Source organism: Sinocyclocheilus rhinocerous, unplaced genomic scaffold (assembly GCF_001515625.1).
Source record: "Sinocyclocheilus rhinocerous isolate Xijiao unplaced genomic scaffold, SAMN03320098_v1.1 scaffold1880, whole genome shotgun sequence".
In the NCBI taxonomy this organism is placed as follows: Eukaryota; Metazoa; Chordata; class Actinopteri; order Cypriniformes; family Cyprinidae; genus Sinocyclocheilus; species Sinocyclocheilus rhinocerous.
Genome location: NW_015635022.1, coordinates 628,478 through 654,908, shown reverse-complemented (window position 1 = coordinate 654,908; position 26,431 = coordinate 628,478). Strand labels below are relative to the sequence as shown.

General features: G+C 37.1%; 3 protein-coding genes and 1 non-coding gene across 4 annotated transcripts in view; all 4 read left to right on the top strand.

Moving 5' to 3' along the window:
* The first annotated feature begins 16 nt into the window (after positions 1-16).
* On the top strand, positions 17-3,926 carry LOC107746054 (leucine-rich repeat-containing protein 58-like). Its single transcript, XM_016560110.1, has 4 exons — positions 17-674; positions 1,945-2,073; positions 2,175-2,452; positions 3,290-3,926. Exons 1-4 carry the CDS (start codon positions 220-222, stop codon positions 3,481-3,483), a joined length of 1,056 nt encoding a protein of 351 aa, XP_016415596.1. The 5' UTR covers positions 17-219; the 3' UTR covers positions 3,484-3,926.
* A 1,210-nt stretch (positions 3,927-5,136) lies between these two features.
* Positions 5,137-5,208, top strand: trnae-cuc (transfer RNA glutamic acid (anticodon CUC)). The gene has a single exon. It is a non-coding gene; the product is annotated as a tRNA-Glu (tRNA).
* A 482-nt stretch (positions 5,209-5,690) lies between these two features.
* On the top strand, positions 5,691-8,205 carry LOC107746065 (CST complex subunit STN1-like). The gene is made up of 5 exons (XM_016560123.1): positions 5,691-6,104; positions 6,352-6,447; positions 6,845-6,922; positions 7,781-7,948; positions 8,084-8,205. Exons 1-5 carry the CDS (start codon positions 5,969-5,971, stop codon positions 8,203-8,205), a joined length of 600 nt encoding a protein of 199 aa, XP_016415609.1. The 5' UTR covers positions 5,691-5,968.
* Positions 8,206-8,869: 664 nt separating this feature from the next.
* LOC107746064 (SH3 and PX domain-containing protein 2A-like) overlaps positions 8,870-26,431 on the top strand; it is a 35,955-nt gene continuing 18,393 nt past the window's right edge. The window contains exons 1-2 of the mRNA XM_016560122.1: positions 8,870-9,369; positions 22,039-22,119. Coding sequence (XP_016415608.1) covers positions 9,298-9,369; positions 22,039-22,119 — 153 coding nt within the window. The 5' untranslated portion in view covers positions 8,870-9,297. The remainder of the gene's footprint in view (positions 9,370-22,038; positions 22,120-26,431) is intronic.

The following is a 26,431-nucleotide window of genomic DNA, read 5'->3' as shown; positions in this document are numbered from 1 at the left end:
CACTTCGCACAGCTGCAGTTTAGTCACTTTAGGCAAAGGGGATCATCTCTCTCTCTCTCTCTCTCTCTATATATATAATACATGTGTATGGATTATAATTCAAGACGAAAACTCCGAAGCGATAACTTTTTAGATTGTTGCACCGTTAAAAAGTGTGATACTTTGCTTTATTGAATTCCTGTTTTATTATTTTTTGCTTTACTAGGCTAAATAGTCCATATGGCTCGTTTCCCAAGCATGGACGACAAGTGTGCTGTTTTACATTTATCGCGTCTGCAGCTGGACGACTTGAACTTGGATCATCTCACGGACAGTAAAAGACAACAAATCCAGCAGCTGCATCTCACTTACAATCGGTTATTGCTTCTTCCTCCTTCCGTTTGTTTTCTGTCTAACCTGGAATATCTGGATATCAGCAATAATGCGCTCACAGTCATACCAGATGACATTATGCGCCTAACAAACCTGAAGACGTTTGTAGCAAAGAACAATCTTCTGGACGAGTCCTCGTTCCCTAAGGAGTTTGAACGCATGCAGGTAGAGACTCTGAATCTGAGTGGGAACAGGTTTGGGGAGATTCCCGTGCCGTTTCTCAAAATGACCACGCTACAGTCCCTGGCACTTGGAGGAAACAGATTGAAGAATATCCCGGCAGAAATAGAGAACCTGACCAGGTATGAGTTTGTTTCTTTGCCCAGATATGAACTGTCACTTAATACTACGACCCAAACTACATAATAATAATAATAAAAAAAATCAATAAATCAATAAAAAAGACTGATTATTCTGTTAAATTATTATAAATACATGTATAATAATAACAATAAATACACAAAAAAATAAAGGCGGTATTAATTTTTTTTTACCACGGTACACTGTGCGAGTGCGAGACATTATTATTATTTTTTATTTTTTGTAAGTAGAAGAAAAGGAATTGCTCTGACTTTTCAAACTGGTTTCAACCTCTGAAAAAAATCTAATTATTCTTTATTTTTGAACTTTTTATTGTATTTTAATTTCAATTTTAGTTCAAGTTTTAGTAATTTTGTTGTGTTTTTGCAATTGTTTTTTTTTATGTATGTTTTTTTTCTCTCCAGTTTTACTTATTTTAGTACATCACATTAAACTAAATGAAAACAAAAAAATGTAATATTTAGTTAAAATGTTTTTTTTTTTTTTTTTCAGCTAACATTTACTTTATTTCAAGTTAAAGAAATTATGGTTGTACTGTAGTTATAGTTAACTGTAATAACCCTAACATAGATACACTGCTTTAGACCATATACTGTATCTCTTGAGGGCTGTTTAGAGCCTAGTACAAATTTGCATATGACCCGAATCAGTGTTACAAAAGTAGACAGTAGCTGAATGCATTCCATGGCCTGGGGTTGGTTGGTGGGGCTTTTTGGGTAAAATACTAACCAATAGAATGAGAGAACTGGTTAAGTACTTTTAGACAAATAATTAAACATGACATAACAGTCTGTTTACTCTTAAGTTAATGATCTCTTGTTTCATTCAAACCTAGAAAGTTAAAATGAGATTTTCCTGTTTTATCATTGCATTGCTAAATTCTGTATTTACAGTAGATGAACTTTGAACGTCCCCCTTTTGGTGTGTTTTTATCCTAATTGTATGATTTATCACCTCTGCATTAAAGTAATTCCACTTTAGCTTTTCCCATATTAATATCCACACATTTATAATTAGGGACATTTTCATACAACCTTTTTATCTAACAAAATTTTATACATGGCCTTACTAGCAAGATGAGTATTTTGTGCAATTTTCCAGGTATTAAATCTGCTAAATGTTTGTTTTGTCAACTTGTAGGAGTATGCTAGCATATAGCTAGCCTCAATGCTAACACAAACTAAAATCTACAAAACTTGACTTTAATGTCACGGTTCTTCAACTTTTGACCTCTGTTATGTGATGCTGCAGTCTAGAGTTGCTGTATTTGGGAGGGAACCTCATCTCCTTCATCCCACCTGAGGTTGCTAACCTCACCAGTCTGAGATATCTGGTTCTGTGTGACAATCGCATCCAAAGCATACCGCCCCAGCTCAACAAGTGAGATCTTTTGCTACTTATGTTCTTATTGTAGGCCTATATTGTAAAGTCAAAGCAGTTAGGTGTATTTTAATGTTGTGATCTGATTTCTGTCCTTGCAGACTACACTCCCTGCTCTCTCTCAGTCTCCACAACAACCTGCTGACCTTCCTCCCTCGTGAGATCCTCAGCCTCGTCCATTTGCAGGAGCTCAGTCTGCGTGGAAACCCTCTTGTTGTGCGCTTCATCAAGGACATGACCTACGACCCTCCATCCCTGATGGAACTGGCAGGACGCACCATCAAGACCCAGAACCTTCCATTCAGCTCGTGTGACCTACCGTCCAATCTGAACCATTATTTAAACCTGGCTAGCAATTGTCCCAACCCAAAGTGTGCAGGTAGGGGAGGACAATAAGGCTGTATAATCTATATCCTGTGAGGGTAACCTTGCTTTAGACAGCATCATGTATTAATTAAAGGAATATTCTGGGTTCAGTACTAGTTACGCTCAACTGATGGAATTTGTGGTATAATGTTGATTACTTCATCTTGTCCTTCATTCATCAAAAAAGTAAAAAAAATTTATATCACACTGTAACAGCTTGAGCCTGTCTACAATGGACGCTTCAAAGCAGACGTTCCAAATCCATTAGTCCTGTTGTCGGAAGTAGCGTAAGTGCTTTGAGTATGTCCGAAACAAAGCCATGAAAATTGAAATAACTTTACACAGAAAAGATTAGTATGACAAACCGAAAGGGAACTTTACAAAAATAAAAAAAATCTGACTTTTGCATACAAACGGGAAAACGTTTGCATGAGCATGTGAAACCTAATGTGAAATATTTGCATGCTTATGTGAAATTTTCAATATATTTTTCATGCTAGAAATTTTTTCTTTTCTCGTTCGCATGCAAAAGTCAATGGATTTTTTAGGTCCCTTTAGGGGCTCCGTAAAGTAAGTGATTTTTTCACACTAAAATTGTGTTAACATGCACAAGTTTGCGACTAAATTATTGAAAGTGAGAATTTTAACATTTACAGATTGACCCCATTTACTCCCAAATTTTTGCTTTTTTTTATGTGGTAATCAACATTATGACACAGTTGCTGTTGACTGATGCTGTTGACACTAAGTTCTAAACTGAAAACTTTATGTTGACAAAGTTGTCTTTGACGTGTTGAATATTTGTCCACCTCTTCACATTTCTCTATATCTCTCCCATCATGCCCTCTAGGTGTTTACTTCGACTCATGTGTGAGGCACATCAAGTTTGTGGATTTCTGTGGGAAGTACCGCCTGCCGCTCATGCATTACCTCTGTTCCCCGCAGTGTTCCTCTCCCTGCAGCTCAAACCCACAGAGCGACGCGGAGTCAGAGGACGAGAACAGCGTCCCTGCAGACAGGCTCCAGAGAGTACTGCTGGGATAGGACAGACAGACAGACCTCCAACAGAGACAGTTACCTGTCACAGCATTTCCATTTAATGCTTAATTTCATGTTTTTGTAGACCTATAAAATGTTAAAAACACTTTGACCCAAAAGGTTTTAAAACAGTTTTCGTGACTCAACAAAAAAAAGCACTGGCTATTTAGCTTAACTGTGATTAATACAGGTAGGTTTAAACTGTAAATCAAACTTAAAGTGATAGTTCACTCAAAAAATTTGTCATCATTTTCTCACCCTCATGTCACAGATACTTTTTTGGATGATTTTAGAAGACATTTGATACTGTATATTGTCACATGGACTACTTTTATAGTTCTTTTATAGTGTTTTTGATCATTTAACTTTTGCGTTTCATGGAGAACAAAAGCAAATTGGTTTGAAATTTCATGAGGGTGAGTAAATAATAAAAATGTGAACTATTCCTACTAATGGGGAAGTTGTGGCCTAATGGTTAGAGAGTCGGATTCATAACCCAAAATAAGGATGGGTTGAATGCAGAGCACTAATTCCTAGTATGGGTAACCATACTTGGCCACATGTCACGTCACTTTAATGTTGCTCATTAGGCATCTGAAACTTTTGCATCTTGCCAAAAACAGTATTTTGAGTAGGTCAGCTTCACATACAATCAGAGAACAAACTGACTGCTTTGCACTTCTGGAAAATGTGATCAGTACGTGAACAGTTACTCTTTGACCTCTTCTTTGTATTGACTGTTAATCTGCCCTAACTTTTCTGTCCAAAGGTCAGGTTATGGACTATGATGGCTACTTCGCACAATTTGAAAATGAATGGAAAGCTATCATCCATGACACAACCTTGAAAATAGTTACACGCTAAAGGACACTTTTTGTATTTTGTCTTATTGTCAGAAGTTTGGCTACAGCGAACAGGTTTCAGATCAGTATTAAATGGTTTACTGTCTCTAAAAGAGCTCATAATGACCTTAATAGTAATAAAACATAGATATCATTCTCCTTGATGATAACTTATCTGTTATGTGCAGTGGCGGCTCGTGGGTTTTAAAAAACTAGAGGAGGCACACTAATTGTATTGGTCTGGGATCCCTGCCGATTATTATTATTATTATTTGCTTAACCACTTTAAAATGGCTTTTTGGTTGCTTTTAGTCAGAAAACGTAAAGAAAACGACACACATACAGCAAGATAATATAATTTCACTTACCTGGCCTATCACTTGAAGCAAACATCCATCCCTTCTTAAAAGTCTGTGTTAAAGGGATACTCCACCCCAAAATGAAAATTTTGTCATTAATCAATTACCCCCATGTCGTTCCAAACCCCTAAAAGCTTTGTTCGTCTTCGGAACACAATTTAAGATATTTTGGATGAAAACCGGGAGGCTTGTGACTGTCCGATTGACTGCCAAGTAAATTACACTGTCAAGGTCCAGACAAGTAGGAAAGACATGGTCAGAATAGTCCATCTGCCATCAGTGGTTCAACCGTAACGTTATGAAGCGACGAGAATACTTTTATGGCTTGGCCATATTGGTTTCACGAGACCCAATGCTCTGTAAAATCCAGAAGAGAATGAGTGTATGGCATATATTGAAAAACACAGTTTGACCTCAGTTGCTCTAAAAGACTGACGAGAGCGTGTCAACTTCAGCGCTCCCTGGTGGTCTAGTGGTTAGGATTCGGCGCTCTCACCGCCGCGGCCCGGGTTCGATTCCCGGTCAGGGAACAAACGTTTTCTTTAAAATACTCATCATGGAGACGAGATCTAGCCAACTTTTGAAAACTCTTGTAAAACGCGGTGTTGTAAAAAGATGCTTCATTCTCACCGGTTGTGACTTCCTGCCATAAACTTTGGAGCTCTTCCGCAGAGAACATTTGCTTTCACTAGATGCGTGGCGCCCTCGCCTGGTCACCCGTATACTGTTACCCCCCCTCCCAGTTTTTTCAGTCAGTTTTTTAAAGATAATAATATTATTATTATTTTTCTTTCAGATAGTAACATTATTATGTTAAAAAAAACTTAAGTAAACAAACAAACAAACAAATTAATAAAAATAAAGTTAAATATAAACATTTAAATGTTTACAAATAGCAACACATTTTACTGCTTACTTTTTTAAATATTATATATAAAATATAAAAAGATATTTTTGAATTTCTTTAAAATTAAAAACAGGCTTATTTCCCCTATATTTACATTTATGTGTCACCTTCCTTGAGCGTCCTATCACGTAACCTAATTAATATTAAGGAGCTTAGCTTTGTTCCTTCCTATGTGCGCAGTGAGTCAACTGCGCAGAGAGCGGAAAAACAAACATGATTCCGTGGGTTCATCAAGCTCCAGCATTATTTATTTCTTGTTGCTGTGGCATTTAGTAAAACAAGTTAAGTTTAATCAAGATCACTTCATAAGCGCGCAGATTTGCTGCCGTGTTTATGCTTCTTTTAGTTTTCGGTGCTTAACTTTGTTTTGTCAGTGATGTCCGATGGCAGTGAATCCCGCAGATGCTGATGCTGATGAGCTGCCGTCTGTGCTGTGGGGTTTGGACCCCGTGTTCTCCGCATACTCGAGACTCTACATCACTGACATCCTACAGATGAAAGAGTCCAGACAAGTACCTGGTAACGTAAAATCAAGCCGTTAACCCATGGCCCCTTTAATATTGTTTACTGGATTTATCTTCAACTACACGGGAATAAAAATACTACAGCACTTTTGCATAAGCGGGAAAGTATTAACATTATTTGTCAGCCACTTGTTTCTTTGTCAGCTGCTGTTTTAAATAATAATGTAAAGATAAGAAGAGTCTGTTCTTATAATGGTGCCAGAAAGCTCCCATATTTGACATGTGCATGTGATGTTTTGTAGGAGTTTATTTCTACAAGACTCACCCACTCTTCCAGGTGGATGTACTGGGGACGGTTGTTTACAAGCGAGAGAGAGAAGATTTCTACTGCTATGGAGGTCTGGAAAAACATTTTTTTATATTTCAATTTTCAACATACAAGTGCAAACATTTTATTTTAGCATTGCCTCAATAGGTCTATAGTTTGTTTAAAAATAAATAAATAAATAAAACAATAATAATAAATAAAAAGTCAAAAATAAATAAATAAAATAATCTGTTATCAATTAGATCATTTTACGCAACAAAAATACATGGTGGTCATTGTCAAGTTCTGTTGCAGTTTTATTTTTTGGGGGGAGTTCCTCCATATACTTTAGCACTTGACTAGTAATTTTGCCTTTGGTTGTGTGTCATCTTGCCTTGGGATCAAAGTGACCCAGGACTGCACCTCAAAAATGGGCACTTGTTGCACCTGGTCTTACTATTTCTTTTCTGTTCTCCTTCAACACACAGTGGATGACAGTACTGGTGTCATAAACTGTCTTTGTTGGAAAAATGAGAAATGGAATGATCAAGGAGAATCAACTAAATGTAAGTTATGAAAATTCTGACACTACATTAGTAACACCAAGTGTTTATTTTATTTTGTTTTTTTTCTTGAAGACAGTCAAAATATTTCAATTCAGTACAATTACAGAAATACGTGTCTTGAATATACTCTTTTGAAAGGTTTCTTATGCTTACCAAGGTTGTATTATATAAAAATGCAGTAAAATTAATAAAATAATATTGTGAAATATTAGAATGTAAAATGTAAACGTTTTCCATTTGAATATATCTTAAAATGTAATTTATTCCTGTGATAGCAAAGTTCAGCAGTTATTAGTCCAGTCTTCAGTGTCAAATGATCCTTCAGAAATCATTTTAATATGCTGATATAATGCTCAAGAATCATTTCTTCCCATTATCAAAATTGAAAACAGTTGTGCTGCGTAATATTTGTATATTTTTTCTAACATTGTAAAATTGTCATTACTGTCACTTTTGATAATTTTAATGCATACTTGTGGAATAAAAGTATAAATTTTCTATCAAAAATAATTGCTGACTCCAAACTTTTGAATGGTAGTTAGTTTTCAATCAAAATCACATTATATATATATATAAACAAAACTATAGGCTATATAGGGTTCAAATGGTCCTGGAAATATCAAGGATTTTTAAAATGGTGATTTAAAAGATTGGAGAAAATGGAAAATAATATTTTCATTGCTGCAAATATTTAATCAGCATGTATGCATAAACAAACAAATAAACAAATAGGTCTTTTTTTTTTTTAGAACATTCTCTTTAAAATGAAAGCAATCCAGCTGTAGATGTTATAGAAAATATGATGTGTATGGACGTGAATCCACTAAAAGTACTAATCCAGCACTAATGTTAATGTAGGCAGAGATTCTAGCGGATCCTCCAGAGGATTTAACATCGAAGATGAACTCAAACGGCTGAAGCAGGCTGAACGGAAGAGCACTGTGCTGGAGATCGGAGACCTGCTGAGGGTACGAGGAACCGTCAAAACCTCCAGGGATGCAAGGGAGATCAGGGCCATCTCCTTCTGTGAGGGAAAATATTTTTTAGATTCTATTCAGACATATAATTAGTTTGTTTAATCCGTTAGATTGAGCTTGTTTGTAAAACACATGGATTCAGTTATAATTATTTTTGTGTAATCATCACTCTGTGTGTGTGTAGATAAAGTAAATGACCCTTTGATGGCAGTGCAGATCTCGCGTATGCTGGAAATGCCTCAGCTGTACAGAAAGAAACATTTCCTAAATTTACAGAAAAAGTCCTGTTCTCGAGATACGATTTAACCCAATAATGTTTAACCCAAATGTTACAGCCATGTTAAAAAGATTTTATAATAATAATTGGAGTTTAATGGAACCAGTTCCCTTTCACTTCCATTATATGGGAAAGAGTGTCCTGGAGTTTTATAGTGGGTGAGCTGAATGGGTCGTTTGAAACTGTAGTTACACTCAATGGCCTGAGGAGGTCACTGTGAGCAAATAGATACGTTACTGTCCATGAGCACATCTGTATCTGTGCGCGTTCAGGCCTCCGTATGCTCAGTGGAAATACGAGTAACGAAAATCACGTCTCGCGCTGTCTGTGATATTCTTAGACTATGAAATAGATGCGCAGCAGTCGTTTATGAAATTGTTTGTATGCGTATATGGACTATGCATATTTTGCATTTTTATTTATGGAACGTTTTTCAAATGACAGTTCATTTCTAGTGTGACATGGTTTTAGTGCAGTCCAGATACGCTACTGCATTCTTTTCTCTCACAATTGGCCTTTAAACAAGCTGAAGCAAACAAACAAACAATGCCTGGTCTGTAAAATCCAGCCATTGTCTCTATTGCCTTGTAGAGGCTCTTAAACTGCAACAGAGCCCTTGTCTAGAAGCCCAGCCCCATTGCCCAAATATCCCATTCCCAGTGCGCACGCTTCCTTCCGAATGGACTTCGCGGTGAATGCGCCCCGGCCTTTATGACGCGCGCCGCTCACATTTAAGGAGAACCCCCAGACTTCAGCTACTCTACTGTAGTCCACACAAAGGACGCGCCGATCCGGATTCCAGAATGACTCCGTAGAACGTATCTCGATTCGAATTCAGCTGGAACGCGGCGGTTCGAGAATCGGCTCTGCGTTATGAGAGAAATGGATACGGCAATGTTCGTTTCCTGCAGACGGATATAAGTTTTGCATCATTTATTACTCGATCTTCATTTCTACATTACGTCAAGGGGGAATAAACGGACGGGCCGGGGGGCAACAGTCGTTTGCTTTCATTGAGAAGAGGAACATCGATATTATTCGTGCAAACGTCTTCGTGACTGTCCATTTAATTCTGTGGCTGTCTGATAACTAGCCGTGCTTCTGAAGCCTCTGTTTTCACAATGCAGTTTCGGACAGTTTTGGATGTAAAAGTGGTGGATGTGGAGAAGAGGAGGAATCCATCCAAACATTACGTGAGTTGGCTGCCTATTCACCTTGCGTCCTTCTCGAACCTGATGCTGAGAAACAGAAAGACGCATCTGAATCACGATAAAGGACATTTCTGCAACGCTATGAACAAATGCGTTTTGAGCTGGTTCTGCGTTGTCCTATAAAAAGTCTGTTTTTTTTAATCATTAGCCGAGATGAGCCAAGAGAGTTTTATTTTTATTGCAGAATAATACACATAATCCACAGAGGTCCGTTTAAGAAAAAACAAATAAATTAAAATAATAATAAAATACAGAGAATTACCTCAGATTGAACACCTGCATGTGCATATGCCTACTCAATTATATTCACTTCATTTGGCAAGTTAATTAGAGTTCATTAAAGAAGATTTAGATTTCTTATGACTTATTTCAAATGAAATTAGAACATGTCTGCAGGTAATGTCAGTTGCATAACCTGGACAATAACAATACCTTGATCATGATTTGTGAAAACGTACAATTATTCTTTATTGTTTCTGTCAACATGAAGAAATGTTGATCTGTCGTCACAAGTTATTAGACTTTCTGTCACACCCCCTTTTCTAGCAATTTAGAGCACAACTTCAATGACAGATTCGGGGTTTAGTGGCCTGAAGAAGTGGCCATATATTTGGGCCATTTTCTGGCATATAATGAAAACCTGACCCATTTTTTTTTCTTCCAGATTTCACCCTATAGTTATGTACACAAAAGTCCAGTCCATTTTGTATTTTTCTAATTGAATGCAACTTTTTCATTATTAATTAAATAATTCATATAACTATTTAAATGCACATTTATTTAAAAAGTTATATTTAAAAGTGAAATCTTTGTGTGTCCCTCCCTTGTGTTACTCCATAAATGTTGAGAATGATCCAAAAGCATCTTGAGTTTCAAGGGAAGCAAATATATCTGACCTACTGTACAAAGAGTCCAGATGGTTAATGTTACCAATTGATTAGTGACCTGTTTCTAGTGCTAAATCTTAGGCTGAAACATTTATACATTTTTCATATTTTTCCCACCAAAATACTAGTTTATGCGTAGTTTATTTCCAGGTATAAATTAAGATTCTGCATTATAAACTTGTGATGTTCATGCCAGCTTGAGTGCACGCTGAAGCAAGCAAATTTTGACCTTTATTTGTCATTAAAAACAGAGAAAACCATTTTTTTAGACAGTAGCCAGTCAACCAAAAGTTCTGTCATTTTAAATGATGGTACATTTTAACAGTCTTGACATTCATCAGTAGTTGTGTCTTTTTGTTTTAAACAGCTTGTTTAACATGGGCCCATTGTCTCAATCCTCTAACCACGAGAGCTACAGAACTGTTCTCAGATCAGCATTAGTGCAGCATCCTCCCCCATAACTTGCACTGGAGTCATTTGCTTTTCCATAGATTCACTACGTTCTCTCTCTCTCGAGAGTGAGCCTTCGGAATATGCATGGCCCTATATCCCACAGGCTTCAGCATACTCTGGAAAGAGAGTAAAAAAAGAAAGGCAGTTGTTCAGTCTCATTAGTAATGTTTGTCAAACAGCTGGGTATGCTTTCCTTTTGAGAGAGAGAGAGAAAAGCAGGAGGGGAAATGTGAACCCACATGCCCTTGTTTTAATCCCCAGGAACGGTCTGACTTCCTCTCTTTGACTGGAAGCTTGGCTGTATATAGACAAAGTGCAAAGAACTCCTTCATGTACAAGACAAGGTTCTTACTGGGTTTTACTCTGATCTGGGACAAGTTTTACATGCATCGGTAGGATGATAACGAGTGTACTCACAATCACTTCGGAAAAGAAGTGCAGGTTTGTCATCATTAGTCAGCTGAGAAAGGCAGTTGTTCAGTCTCATTAGTAATGTTTGTCAAACAGCTGGGTATGCTTTCCTTTTGAGAGAGAGAGAGAAAAGCAGGAGGGGAAATGTGAACCCACATGCCCTTGTTTTAATCCCCAGGAACGGTCTGACTTCCTCTCTTTGACTGGAAGCTTGGCTGTATTTAGACAAAGTGCAAAGAACTCCTTCATGTACAAGACAAGGTTCTTACTGGCTTTTACTCTGATCTGGGACAAGTTTTACATGCATCGGTAGGATGATAAAGAGTGTACTCACAATCACTTCGGAAAAGAAGTGCAGGTTTGTCATCATTAGTCAGCTGAGAATTTGAAGTAGGACTAAGTAAAAATAGGGGGTCATACGATGGAAAATTTCATGCTTCCAGACAGGAAGTGAGCACTGAGACCCTCCTCCGAAGGTAGACAGAATTGCTTCTATTATGTCTTTGTGGGAATTGTGTGTGTGTGTGTGTGTGTGTGTGACATGTTTTCTCACACACTCAATTCATTAGCAAGCACTGGTTCCCAACAGAGCCCCACATGTCCGAAATGTGTTTGTGTGTGTGAACGTTACATGAAGCTCCCTTGAGGCTCTCCCTAGACAATCTGCTGTCTTGTCAGCTTTTGTATATGACACATTTCCTTAGCTGTTTCCATCTGTTAAATCCTTGTCATAGGCCACTACAAGACATTCATGCCTCAACATGACATGAATCATGATTGTTTGCCCTGTGTAATGGCTATTAAAACACTTTTATTCAACACAAAAATTGAGTAAAGCCATGATTCTTTCTTTCTTTCTTTCTTTCTTTCTTTCTTTCACCCCAAAATGAAAGTTCTCTCATCATTTACTCATCCACCTTTTGTTCCAGATGTTTTAGACTTTCTTGTTTTCAGTGGAGCACAAAAGGAGAAAGTTTGAAGAATGTTCATGCTGCTATTTTCCATATGTGGAAATATCCACAGAAGCAAATGGTGATTAATCTGATTTAAAAGGACCATAAAAGTTGTCCACAAGATGTGTGCACTTTATTCCAAGTCTTTTTAAAGTCCGTACAATAGCTTGGGCTTACAAACTGACTTTAATATTGTAGGTTTAATTAATATGTGCATTAATGACGGATGATGTAGGACATTGGCGTTGCGCATGCGCCGCTCAGAAGTGACAAACGCAGAAGCGCAGATTTTTCTTACAAAAACGCATCGATTCGCTACAGGAGGCCTTTGTTCACCCACCGGAGCCATGTGAGGCACTTTTTATTATGGATGGATGCACTTTATTTCACTTCTTTTGGACTGATGAACTGCAACACCCGCTGACTGCCATGAAACAGCTTGGAAGATCAAAGTCAGTTTTTAATATAACTCCGATTAGATTCATCTGAAAGAAGGAAGTCACATACACCTAGGATGGCTTGAGGGTGAGTAAATAATGGGCTAATTTTCATTTTTGGGTGAACTAACCCTTTAAACTAGCCCCCCTCCCTCCATATCCCGTTTATGTACTGATAAATGACTCCTGCTGCATCCTGCCTGTCTTCAATTTCCGCGTTTTCATTTCCCCTCCTCCTCGCTTGTTCCTTGTCTAACATGACATCTTGGAGCACTAAAGCTCATTGCTCCTTTCTGTAGAGTTACTGTCTGCCCGCCGCCAGTTGCGGAGCGAACGCTATTGCTTTCAGTGCAGCTTGATTACATCATAGAGAACAAATGATGCCAGAGCTGCTGGTGACAACATGTGTGGGCTGGAAGTGAAGCTCTGCCTCAGTACAGCAGCCTTCATGGGAAATGGCTTTCTCTCTCACAGTAACTAATGATGTCGTCACCCATGAAGAGAAATAATCCCAACAAAAGGATACTTTATCAGAATTGTATCATATTTTCAGTGCATTCAATGCATGCTAATTGTTTCTAAGCTGATTGAATGACATGAACTAATGATGTGTTTGTTTATGATGTTTTGTTTAGCTTTTTATTTGCCTGGGATGCTGGGTCTGGCTCTCTCGAAGGGCTCTATGATGAAAGATGGGATTGTTGAGGGGGTTTGAAAGGCCACGTAGGTGTAATGGAGCTGAAAAATAGCAGTACAGTGTTCACTCGCTGACAGTTTTGTCTACACACCACCAGTAACAACATTTCGTTGAGGCGGCTGGCTAATCGCTCCCATTCGCAAGTGTCTGACTTGCAATAGTAAAAATCAAAATTCGCTGGATGATATTTGACCATTTGCAGATTATCGGTTTGTTACAGTTCCTAAATCTACCAGCGTCCTTGTCAGTGGATAATAAATGTCTTCCGCTTTCACATATTCTTTGAGTTTCAGAAGAGGTGTTTTGTCCCAGGTTGCTCTGTAAGGCCAAAGGTTTTGATACTCAAAGGTTGACGTGTATGCTGAGTTGACACTTTTTCATCTGCAATTCTCCAGGAAACGTGGTGCACTCAAGTTCCACTTCCTGTACCGCATCCCTTTCTGGGAGCTGGAATGTGCATGTTCGTTTGCATTGGGATGAAAGAGGTGAAGAGGGTGACCAGTGGCACCAGCAAACTGGAAATGACCACAAGAAAATGCAAAGGAAGTAGAGAGAGAATGAGTGTCAAATGGGTTTGTTCTTTGGATCATTGTTGATCACAATGCTCAGTGAGGAGGATCAGAAAGCTATTTCATCTTTTGCTGTCTCTGCCTTTATCTACATATTGTTTAATTAATGATTTACAAGTAATGATTTAGAAGTTATCACTTCCTGTGGGAAATTTCCTTTCCAGAATCCCGTTACCAGTGGACCCGCCTGCAGTTACACAGCTTAAACCCTGCAGTAAACGCTCGCCCCTTGAGACCTGGGCTTGGAGCAATTGCCAAATTTGCTGTGATTGGAACGCATTTATAGTACTTAGCCTCTGAGTTTGTGGGTCTTAGTTTTGATCAGTGTGTTGTGTGGGACAATGTATGTTCTGAATGCTTTTAATGGAAATATTCAACGTATGTCACTGGTTTTGTATAAATTTTTCCTACAATTAATTTAATAGGAAATTTGTTGTATACAGAGGGGCAAAATGATCTAGAACTAGTTTTACCACCTCACTAAAGATGATGGCGGTCAAACTATTCCCTTTTGATTGTGTACATTTAACATGACACAGCATTTTAAACCCATTTTACTTTGTAATGTGATATTTCGGAGTGAAATAGAAATTTCAACAAGAAAAAAATGTCGGATGAGACTTTTATATGTTGGGCATTGAAAAGTTGTCTCCATTTGGTTCAGCGGCAGATTTTCTTTTCACAAAGTATATATTTTATTTAATGAATGTATTAATAAATCTAATAATATTTTGTTAATTTGTATTTAATAAATTTTTACAAGATTTAATAATTCAAAATTAAAATGATTAAATTATTGAAATAATTTTGATTTGTTTTTTTATTTAATTTTACAATGTGCACCAATGAATTTTTCACAATAACACCAGAAACATGTTTTAGAAAGTACATTGTGTAAATTTGAATTTCATGAACGTTTTCTTCATTAAGTACTCTCCATTCCTCTTGTTAGTGGTGGACCCTGGCATATGCATTTGCCTTCGGTGACACAGGGCAAGTTTGCGTGTTTTATTAAAAATTAAACTGTTTATTAACGGTTTATTAAAAATACTCAGGCTGGTATTAATGTGAAAACTGGCTCATCACACGATTTTGAGGATCCCACACTTCTAAAATCCCTAAGTGTAAATTAATTTAATGTCTAGACAAGATCTTTAACTTCTTGCTCAGCATGATGAATAGATATGTTGCTGTTTTCACATCACAGATTTTAACTCTTCAACCAGCTGAATGAAATGCCGTTTTGTGGCCATGTATGCACTATGGTTGGAAATATGGTAGATAGATAGTCTTTTATGTGTCTCCTGAAATAGTGTCTTTAGGCGGGGTTGAGTTACTTAAGTGGTGAGGCCTGTACTTTAAGCCCCACCAAGACTTCAAGCTTAAAAACTCCTCATCCTTTTCTTATGACAAATCTGAAGACAAGACGACTGCTTTTCAGTAAGTTTGTCTGGCTTTACTTCTTACTGTCTATTCGAAAAGCTGCAAACGCTTTTTATTTTGAAATATGTGGACTTCAGCTGGACATGATAAAGTCTGATCTGCTGATGTTAATCTAATGCATGATTATAAGGAAAGCTTTGGTTTTTGATGAAATGCAGAGTTTTGTTCTTTGAGTTTGGTCTTCCAAGACACTTCCTGGTCGTATGATCTGAGTGTTTGTGCTGACTTTTATTTATTTATGAACAGTATGAAATGTGAGCGGCCAAACCTTTGAAAGTTTAGTTGAAGTTTTTAATCAGTGGGTGATGTGCTTTGTTTGCTGCCATACTTTGAAGATTATTGTTGATTCTGCAGGTATTGAATTGCTTGAAGAAGGCTTTTGTGTGGCATCTCTGCATCTCATTGGAAACAGAATCAGGGTTTTCTTCTCACAAATGACAAGAATGCTTATATACATATATTCAGTGTCTCTGTGGCCTCCAGGAATCCAGCTGCTTTGTCTTAATCTTGTTCCTTGACTCCGTCATAGGATAATTATTTGAAGAGGGAGGTCTCCTTTGTGTTACGTCTGTTCTTTTATGTCTAAGGATTTTCAAGAACACTTGAAATCAGGACACTTTGTTGCATGCTTTTCAACAACATCAATGGATATAATCAAATCCAATGCCAGAGAACAGATGTTATGGGCAAAAGGCTCTTTTCACCACTGTTTTTACCAAATGGAACATTTTATTGCTCAGAGGTTGATCTTTCATAGATCAAGACTCTTCATGGAGTTCTCATTATTTAAATATCTACTTTCATATTTGTTTTCTACAGTTGCTTAGAATAACTAAAAACGGATACAAATGAGACGACTATTGAGATGAGGTAAAAGTATAGAGTACTTTTAGAGTACTTTTATTTGAGCATTTTGAAATCACTGATGTTTGACTTCGAGCACAATTTGAGACATTGTTTAGATACTATGCCTAGAAATTGCCCTGGCATTACATTTAATCTAAGACAAAAATTTGATTAAATGTAATGCCAGGGCCGTTTCTAGGCATAGAATCTAAACAATTAGATATTAAAGAGATCTTATTTGTTCTTATTTTTTTTATTTTCTTTGAGTAGCAAGAAATGAAATCAGAAACAAAGTTTATGGGTAGTTTATAGCTAGTTTTTGATTTTAGGACTTTGGAAAGAAAGATTATTTGGTACCACTTTACAGTTAGTTAATGCATTAACTAACAATGAGCAATACATTTGTTACAGAATTTATTACGCTTTGTTATTTTTGTTCATTATTATTATTTATAATTATTACTAATTATTTTATTGTGGCTATATTTTATTTGTGAAAATGTATTATTTTTATTATTGTCGTTGTTGTATTAATTCAATGGGCTGAACTAAACCACTTAATGGTAACAGAAAAATGAAGCAAATGTGTGATTACACATTCTTGGAGCTGTTTTTACTCAGGGTGTGAGCATTGATCAACTGGTGTCTGTAGTTACAGTGTAGAAATTTAGAATTGCTTTTTACATTTTCTGAGGAAGATGCCTGTTAAAAACCCACTGTTACAATCCTACGTTGTGGGTGGTTGCTAGGGCGTTACTAAGCAGTTGCTAGGGTGTACTGTGTGGTTGCTAGGTGATTGCTTAAAAATGAAAATTCTGTCATTTACTCACTCTCTGCCAAACCTGTTTCTTTCTACTGCTGAACATAGTATTTTTTTCCCCCATACTATGCAAGTCAACTGCTACCGTCTACTGTTTGGTTACCAACATTCTTCAAAATATCTTCTTTTGCATTCAACAGCTGAAAGAAATGAATACAGGTTTGGAAGAACTTGAGGGTGAGTAAATGGTGACAGAATTTTCATTTTTGGATGAACTATCCCTTTAAAATGGCAGGTCATAAACTCAGTTGGAATGGCCAGGTGAGTGGGACACTGTCAGTACAACGGACAGAATAGAAAACATTGTAGTGTTTTATTAGCAATGTTTGGTCAAAGACCTTCAGGTATTTTTTATTAAAAAAAAAAAGCCTGGAAAATGTCAGAAACATTGTGAACATGGTTTAATATAGAAATTTTACTTGTGGTGGATGTCCTGTTGGCTTAGTCTCTTTTGTTTCAGTGCTATTTTCGCTCTCTGGGACAGTGAAGTTGTGCTTGATATTTTGGGCGTGGGCTTTCAGCAATCCTGTTTTCCACTGTGGTTGCCATGAAGATGGTCCCAGCGATCTGATGAGTTTGCATCTTACACAAACACATGAGATGATTGAGGCTGCTCTCCGTGGTGAAATGACATATTACAGTTGGGCAGAGAAGGGCAGAATCAGCAACCATACATGCCAGTCCGGTCAGGGGTCTTTAAATAACTCCTGTAGGAGTTACTCACACACACATGGAGTATCTTTTTAGCACATGCTTTCAAAGAAAGCCTCTCACGCACTCTATCTCACATTCACACGCTTTTCCAGGCACGCGGTGTGTGATAAGCATGTATCTGTTTGGATAGCTGCACACACACTGTGGGAAACAGCGTGAGGCGGTTTAGTCAAGGCCGTTTCCCAGCATTCTGCTAACAGAGGAGGCACTTTAACCTGGCACAATGCAAATACTCACAAGCATGTAAGCCGTCTGTCTCACAGCACAGGTCAGAGCCTCCTCTATCTGTCTCTCCATCTCTCTGCAGCTTCGCCACAAACATCTGCCTGTTTCATATGATAGCAGTCATATTTCATTACCCACAGAAAAGCTGATGCCACTTCCCACTTTATGGTCCATGACATAATCTTTGATACATGACAGACTATGGAGATGAGGTAAATCAAATGGTTTGCTTGTCTAATAATCGAGCCCAGACTCAATTGCGCTAAACATTCTGTGGGAAAAAAGTTTGCGGTATCGGCTACCATTTGGAATTAGTTTCTTTCACAACAGATGTGAAAGTGTCTCGCGGTCTGTCTGCTCAGTACTCTGGGTTTACTGCTAGTTTCAGTGTTTCAGTGTTTCAGAACTGGAAAGTGTTTCATATCATTTAGAACAATCTCTTTCTTTTTAAGCACTGTCACCATAGTTTCTGCAAGTACTGTAAAATTATAAACTGATGAAAATGTCAACGATGCCTGCCTGTGCAAAACTTAGCGCCACAATGTTAAGGCTGTTTGTAATGTGTTTGCAGGGTGATGTGTAAATTGTGTAAACTCTGTCACATTCTGTATCTTGAATTTATATTGAGTTCTACAATTTCCAGTGCCACAACTAAATCTAATAATCTGAACGCCAATAAAACGTATTCTGATTTTTTTCTTTTTGCTAGGCGCAAAACTCAGTGCTGCAGCGTTAGGGTTGTTAGCGTGTTGCTATGTGGTGGCTAGGGTGCTTTGCTGGGTAAACACTAGTGCTTTGCTGTAGAAACCAGCTAAAACCAGACTGGTTGGGTGGTTTTAGCTGGTTTAAGGGGGAAGTAGCTGATTTTAGCTGGCCTCTCAGCCTGGCCAGCAAAGACCAGCCTGACCAGCTAAAGAAGTTGCCAAAACCCTTCTAAAACCAGCCTGCAGACCAGCTATGACCCGGCTAGAGGACCAGCTAAAACCAGTCAACCAGCTTAGGCTGGTTTTAGCTGCTTTTTTTCAACAGGTCTAGGTGCAAACCTCGGGGTCACTGTGTTAGGGTTGTTAGCGTGTTGCTGTGTGGTTTTCAAGGTGTTTTGCGGGGTGAATACTAGTGCTGTGCTAGGTGCAAAACTCTGTGCCACAGTGTTAGTGGTGTTAGCGTATTGCTTTGTGGTAATTGGGGTATTCTGGGTGATTGCTAGTGCTTTGCTTGGTGTAAAACTCAGGACCACAATTTTAACTTGTCGCTATGTGGTTGCTGGGTGTTTTGCCACATGAATGCTAGTGTTTTGCTAGGTGCAAAACTAGGTTCCATTATGCTAGGGTTATTAGCATGTTGCTACGTGGTTACTGGGATGTTCTAAATGATTTCTATAGGGCATTTCTAGGTGCAAAACTTGGTCCCACAATGCAAGGGTTTTAGCATGTTTTCTCTGAGTTTTGCTGGGTTAATGCTAGTGCTTTGCTAGGTGCAAAACATAGTACCGCAATGTTGGGGATGTTAGAATAGAACTAGTGAGCGCTGAATTAATTCCTGTGTCTCGCCAGAAGATGCCGTCTTTTTGGTGCACTTAGTGTCCGAATTCACTCACTCATTTTCATTCACTCTTTCAAAGGACAATGCAGGGAATAGTGAATGTTCACCTTGTCTTCAGGGAATAGTCTTCTTTTTGCCCTATTTATCATTTGCCAGGTACAAATGTAATTGTTTAAACAATAGCACACCTCCTCTCAACAAGACACACAATTTGAGGTCTCATTCATGTTTATAGCACATGTGGTGTGAGATGAGTTAAGTGCAGAATTTTAATAATAAGGGTTTTTGGAAATTCTGAAAAAAGTATGAGCAGCAGTGATGCCTGCCTGAGCAGAAATCACTAATAAATGCATGGAGTAACTTGTATTTTGGTGGTTACCATGGTAAACAGACATGCAATACTCTGCAATACGGAGCAAAAATGTGGCAATGTTTAATCATGTATTATATTTTTCACATCTATGGCCTAAACAAGCCATTACACATACACATTACACTGCAAAGACACACATTACTATGCGCTTCATACAGCATGTTGGGGGGTTGACAGGAGATCACTAAAGATCACAGTAAAACTTCAAATCTGTTAGATCCCAAGTGTCACAAATACAGCTTCCAGACACTTCTCTCTCCAGGATCAGCTCAGACATGCTGCTCACAGTAGAGAAGACCTTGAACAGGCTTGACTTGTCTGAGTTTAGACCCTGGAGAGACATTGTCAACACACTGTCCTGCAGCCCATAATTGGTGGGGCAATTTATTTGAAGGCTTGATGCTAGAGAGCTGTGGTTGGAATATCATGCTGAAATGAGCCTGTAATATTACACACTTACTAGGTGTACGCTGCAAGGAAATGTGCTGAATGTAAATGAAATGCCTTATAGTTAAAGGGGAAAAGAATGTCATTTGTCAGGTAGTTAATCTGTTTATATCAGCTGTGGATTGTTTTAATTGGCACTGGGAACTAGGTCAACTCCAGATGCAAATATATATAAAAAATAGATTTGTAAATGATTTGTTAACATGTTTGCATATGTTTTTGTGAGACTGCGAGGAGGTGTGATTTTTTTTATTTAAAAAAATAAAATGTGCAATTTCCAAATGGGAACTTTAAAAATCATGATATTTTTTTTGAATACCAATATACATACAGGTGCATCTCAATAAATTAGAATGTCGTGGAAAAGTTCATTTATTTCAGTAATTCAACTAAAATTGTGAAACTCGTGTATTAAATAAATTCAGTGCAGACAGAATTACTGAAATAAATGAACTTTTCCACGACATTCTAATTTATTGAGATGCACCTGTATATACATGCATATATTTAGGATGTAGTGTTATTTCAATGTTATTTATATACTATTACAGTTAAATTTGCTTTTTTATTTATATTTTCAGTTTTCATTTTAATTTTAGTTTATTTTTTGGTAATTTTCTTATGTGCTTTTGTCCTTTTTTAAATAATACTCTTTAGGTTTAGTTCATTTTTATTTCAGTTTTATTATTATTATAATTTTTTTTTCTCCAGTTAGTAATTTTAGTGCTTTTCATCTGATATTTATTTATTTCAGCTTTATTTCAAATAACCAAAATGTTTTTAATAATTTCAGTTTTAGTTAACAATAATAACTCTGGTAGGGCGTTTTGGGTGGTTACCAGGACATTGCTTTGTGTATTTTTTATTTTATTTATTTATGTTTTTTGGCTTATTTTATTAACTGCCAAGGGACAAAACTCCACAAAGTATGAAAAGAAGTAGTAAAAAGTATTTCTTTCTTTTTTTCCCCAATGTCATTCAAACCTCAAAAACAATAGTCTTTATTAGGAGTGATCTTAACATGGCAGTGTGTCATGAAAGACGGATCAGACATGTCCTGTGTTTAGAAGACAGAGGAAGCTGTCCCATCCACTGCTGAGTCGGGTGCAGGGCAGAGGCACCCTGCGAGTATCCCGTCCAGGGGGAAATTGTGAACGGGTCAGCAGTTCCCCTCATCTCTGAGTGCTTGGTTCCGCATGATGTCATACTGTCTGCTGGTGGCCTTGTGGAGGAACTAAACGTCTGATCTTTATTTCTGTTGCAGGACAACAGAACTGGATTTGTTAGGAATTGTATACATGCAGGAAATACTTGTCCCTGTCTATACAGCAGCGTTTCCTGACCACTCAGTGCTGTGATGTCATTACATATCTCGCTCTTGAGTTTTAACCCACTTTTTTTGGCCTAAAAATTAATGGCAAATATGCTTTTGCCAAGCAATGGCAGGTTGGAATGTCACACACTGTAAAAAAAATTTTTTGTGATTTTGTTATTTCAACTTATTTTTTTGTGTAGGCATAACTATATTTCCATAGATTATCCAGACAACAGGAAATTTTAAGTTTCTTTGTCCCTCAACCATGCTAGAAGTTTAATGAACGCGTGCAATTGCTGTTTCAACTCAACTCAAAAATGCAGGTTGAGACAACTGCACAAGACGAAATCAACAATAAATGATGATAAGAATAAGTAAATGTGCATATTTGCACTATGAACTGCTTTCTGACACATTTCAGAGCGTAGTGAAACAATTGTTATAGTGAAATCATCATCCTTTATACCGAAATGTGTAACTAAACTGTAGAGATTCTAATTGTCTTCTTTCTCTTTTCAGGTATATCTCATCAATGTCACATACTCTGACTCCACGTCCCACATCATCTACAGAAGATACAGTAAATTCTTTGACCTTCAGGTAGGCTTGCTTAAGTTTAACAGTTGCAAGTCTCTCTCTCTCTCTGTCTAACTTCTCTTACTTTTATATTATTTTCTCAGGTAATGGGTATTCACCTCAGAACTGAGTTTAATGTCTTTTTAATGTCGGTCTTATGCAAGCCAGGGCTCCCTCTTTCTCACTTTTAAATGTGCCTTATTAGCGTGACACATTAATAATGGTGCATTTTCATTCCCAAAGCAGTAGCAAGTTAGAGGAAATAATAATAATGGAATAATAAGGAGAAGAAAGAATGCGATATGAGTCTAATGCTATTTAATGTAGCATGCGTTAAAAGGCCGGAGCCGAGCGGTTATGCTGAATGACATTTATGGGTGTATTTTACAAATTAAAGTCTAACTCTGCGACAGAGCTCTCAGGATAGCGCTGCCAATAGGAGTATTTGCTTTGGAAGCAGAATGGAGGAAAGACAGCGTTCACACCCAACCCTTCAGGTGCAGCGGGGCCCCTCTGTAAAGTCTGGAAGAAAAAGTTTATATGTTGGCGTGTGAGGACGTGTGTAGGGTTGAGATGACTGTGCACATTTAGTTGCAGTGTAAGCATGTCTCTATGAACATGTCTGTACAGTTGGTACAGTACAAAAAAGTAAAAGGAAAAAGTACCATAACGTCATGTTTTTTGGACATGTACAGTAGTAATGTGTTGTCTTTTTGGATTTACACTACCTTTCAAAATGTGCTCTTATCTGCATTAATATATGATCAAAAATACAATAAAAACCGTAACATTGTGAAACATGTTTTACATTTGAAAAGAACTGTTTTCTATTTGAATATATTTTAAAATATAATTTATTAATGTGATGCAAAGCTGAATTTTCACATGATCCTTCAGAAATTATTCTTATATATATATTTTTCAGGATTCTTTGATGAATAGAAAGTTCAAAAGAACAGAATTTATTTGAAATACATATCTTTTTTGAAACGTCTTTATTTTTTTTACTGTCACTTTTGACTGATTTAATGCATCCTTAAAAAAACTTACTGACTTTATACTTTTCAATGCTAATTTAAATAAATACATCATGGTTATGCCACCTTTTTTTGATAATGTACCATGTTTTTTTGTACATAAACCATAGTAATGCCATATTTTTGGATATGTACAGTGTCAGCACTTTGTCCTTTTGACGAGGTAACAGTCAACCAGTACCAACTTAATTTGAAATACCTGGAATTTTTAGGTAATTTCAAAATTGTGTTCTCCAGGCTTAAAAAAAAAGTCATGGAAATGAATAAAATGATAAAAAAGCTATTGAAATGTCTGACATTTTGATGTTTTGTCAGCTTGAAATTCATCTTAGTGCTTACAATCCATTTGAAATACGTAAATAAATAAAAATAAATCAAATCAAATTTGGTCAAATCAAATGAATATCTGGTCATGGAAATTGATATATGAGTACATTTTTTAGGGCCCCATGTATTTGTGTGTGTACTGAGTTTTTTGTAGTTGTAGTTTGCTCTTCTGTATCCATCTACGGTCTGTTGAGGTGATTAGTCTTCTGTCTCAAAGACTCCAGTGTTTAACACAGGACTAATGGCGGCCATGCTGTGTACTGGGTGAAGTCAAAGCCTCCATTGATAAGCTGAGAGTAACCCAGTCAATCAGTTCCCTCCTCTTGAGTTCCTGCCTCTCCATACAGGAACAATAACAAACATAAGGAAAAGGGATGTGCCTTTTACGAGATTTCAGCAGATGTTTCAGATCATTCTAACAAAGTATATATAATATACTCGGCTGTGCTGACTATGCTTTGTGGTTTTAGTAGTTTTGTAGTTTTAGTAGTTGACTTTGGGTTTAGTAGTTGCTTTGCAAATAGTAGTTGGTTTGTAAATACACTTAGGTTTGGGTTTGTGTGTTTGGAACAGTGATAGCGAGTGCACTACTGTTTGGATTCAGTAAGATTGGGAAAGAAATTAATAGTTTTATTCAGCAAGGATGCATTAAATTGATCAAAAGTGACATTAAAGATTTTTACACGATTACAAAAATAGTTTCAAATAAATGCTGTTCTTTTGAGCTTTCTATTTATTAAAATATTTCACAGTATTACCTTTGAGTGGTAGTGTATATTAAACTAGTGAGAGTGTGAAAAATGTGTTTTAAAGAGGGCTTTTGCATCTATACATGTGAACTTTTACAACAATTTTACACCAATAGTGTATTTGTACTCTAAATGCACATACAATCAATGGTGATGTTGTGAATACTGTTTAACACGTTCAGCACTGTGTTCATCTCAACCACAGCTGACTGGCAGGCTCTGATTTATTCAATTCCCAAAGTTACTCTTAAAATTGTTTCATTACCTACGCGCATCATATTGGTTGTAGCAACAATAACACCAAATGTTGTTGTCTGTCACAGTGGTTAGGAGAATCATGGAGCAGTAAACCATTTGGTAAATGTGCATATGGATGGTTTTGTTTTGTATTAGTACAGTCATCAATCCTTAAGATCCCATTATCGTTCAGTGTTACCACCAGTGCACTGTTGGTTAGCATTGTGCATAGTGTATGAAGCTTAGTTGAACTCCAAGTTAAACAAGTGAACTGTGCTTAAAAGCTTCCCCAACACACTTGACAGCTGGTTAAACACCATTTAACCATTTTGTAACATTCCACAGTTCATTTAAAATAAAATCAGTCATGCTGGCCAAGAAAAAGGCCCTGTGCTAATTTTCTGTTAGCTGAGCCGAGGTCTTTAGTTATCCAAACACACGTGCAGACTCAAATGTACGACGTCTGCAGGTTTGGCCTTAATTGTACCTTGACAAAGGCTATCTGAAAGTCCTTTAATTATCCCTTACAGACATTTACCATGGTAACTATAGTTTACAATGAAATAGCCTACCATGCTTACTGCAGTTGTTAGTGCAATAAAACTGTGGTTAGGCTGGTACAGTATGTGCCTTGCCAGAAAGATTCTGAAAGCCTCATACTCTGTTTAAAAGAGAGGCCACAATTATTTATTATGCTTTTACAGTAGTAATATAACTGCAGGAACTGTGCTAGTTTGACAGGTAACTATGGTAAACGTTTGGAAGGGATAAGCCATCTGACTTATCCTTTATGTTGGTACTGCATTATAAGCACTAACTGTAGTATTTTGGTGGAAATGTTGTCGATTCCCGCTAAATAATCGACTTAATTTTTATTATAGTACTGGCAGATATATAGTTATAGTTCTAAATGTCTCTAAGCTTCTATTTCTTTTATAACAAATACAACTCATTGGTGCCTGGCGACGTTGCTGCAAAATGATATTACACTGCTTCTTGCACATTTTGATAGTTTGATACTTTCAAAGTGAAATGTTTGAAAGCGTGTTCATTTTTATTTGAAACAGCTGCACGTGAATCTGGAAATGTATTATTCCATTTGTTGTTATGTGTATCACAGCAGTTTGGAAATGAATTTCCCGGTGAGTGGCACTTAAAGGTTAATGCTCTATCGCATTTGAAAATAACTTACCACCTAGTGTTAACAAAAGCAAACGTGAGATTAAAAACACATTTGATGAAACAACCATTCCAATTTTAATTGCCTTTACAAGTGTTTGAACTGTTTTAGTATGGCTAGCAGTGCTGTACCAGGTGAGCTACCAAGCAAGTTTACTACATCAGAAAAGCTGTACACATATGGAGAGGGTTATGGGATTCAAACGTGTATTACAAAATCTATTATTTTACAAATCATGCATTATGGTACAATCATTTTGAGACCATAACATAGTATTGTGCAAGAAGCCGTGCAAAAATAAGTCTTTATTAATCAATAATCTGGCCTGTAATCATAATTTGTGTGGTTCACAGGTTGTTGGTGTGTTACTGCCACTAATGAGTGTTCATTTGAAGTAAAAAAACTGCAATGATTTGTTTGTATAGGTACATTTAGCAAAAATGTTGGTAAAGGCATATTTTTTTTCCAATGAGCCTCTGTGGAACAAATATGGTTTTGTAGAAAATGATCTAAAAGTAGTGATAATGGTTTTACCTATGGTTATCCACGGTAAAACTACGGTTATTATGCAAGCACTATGGTCAGTTTTCTTAAGGGGTGGGTGTATATTCTTGGATGTATATCAGGAAGCCTGTATTGTTTGTACTTCTAGGTTCTTGTTTGAAGTTTCAGGTTTATTTTGTCCTCTCTGGTCTCTGCGGAGCAACCACCCACAGAGCTTGTGTATAGCTAACTCAGAGTACATATCAAAGCCATTTTAAACTGCAGACTAGTAGCAATTGTGTGATAAAAAGTAAAGCTTGCAT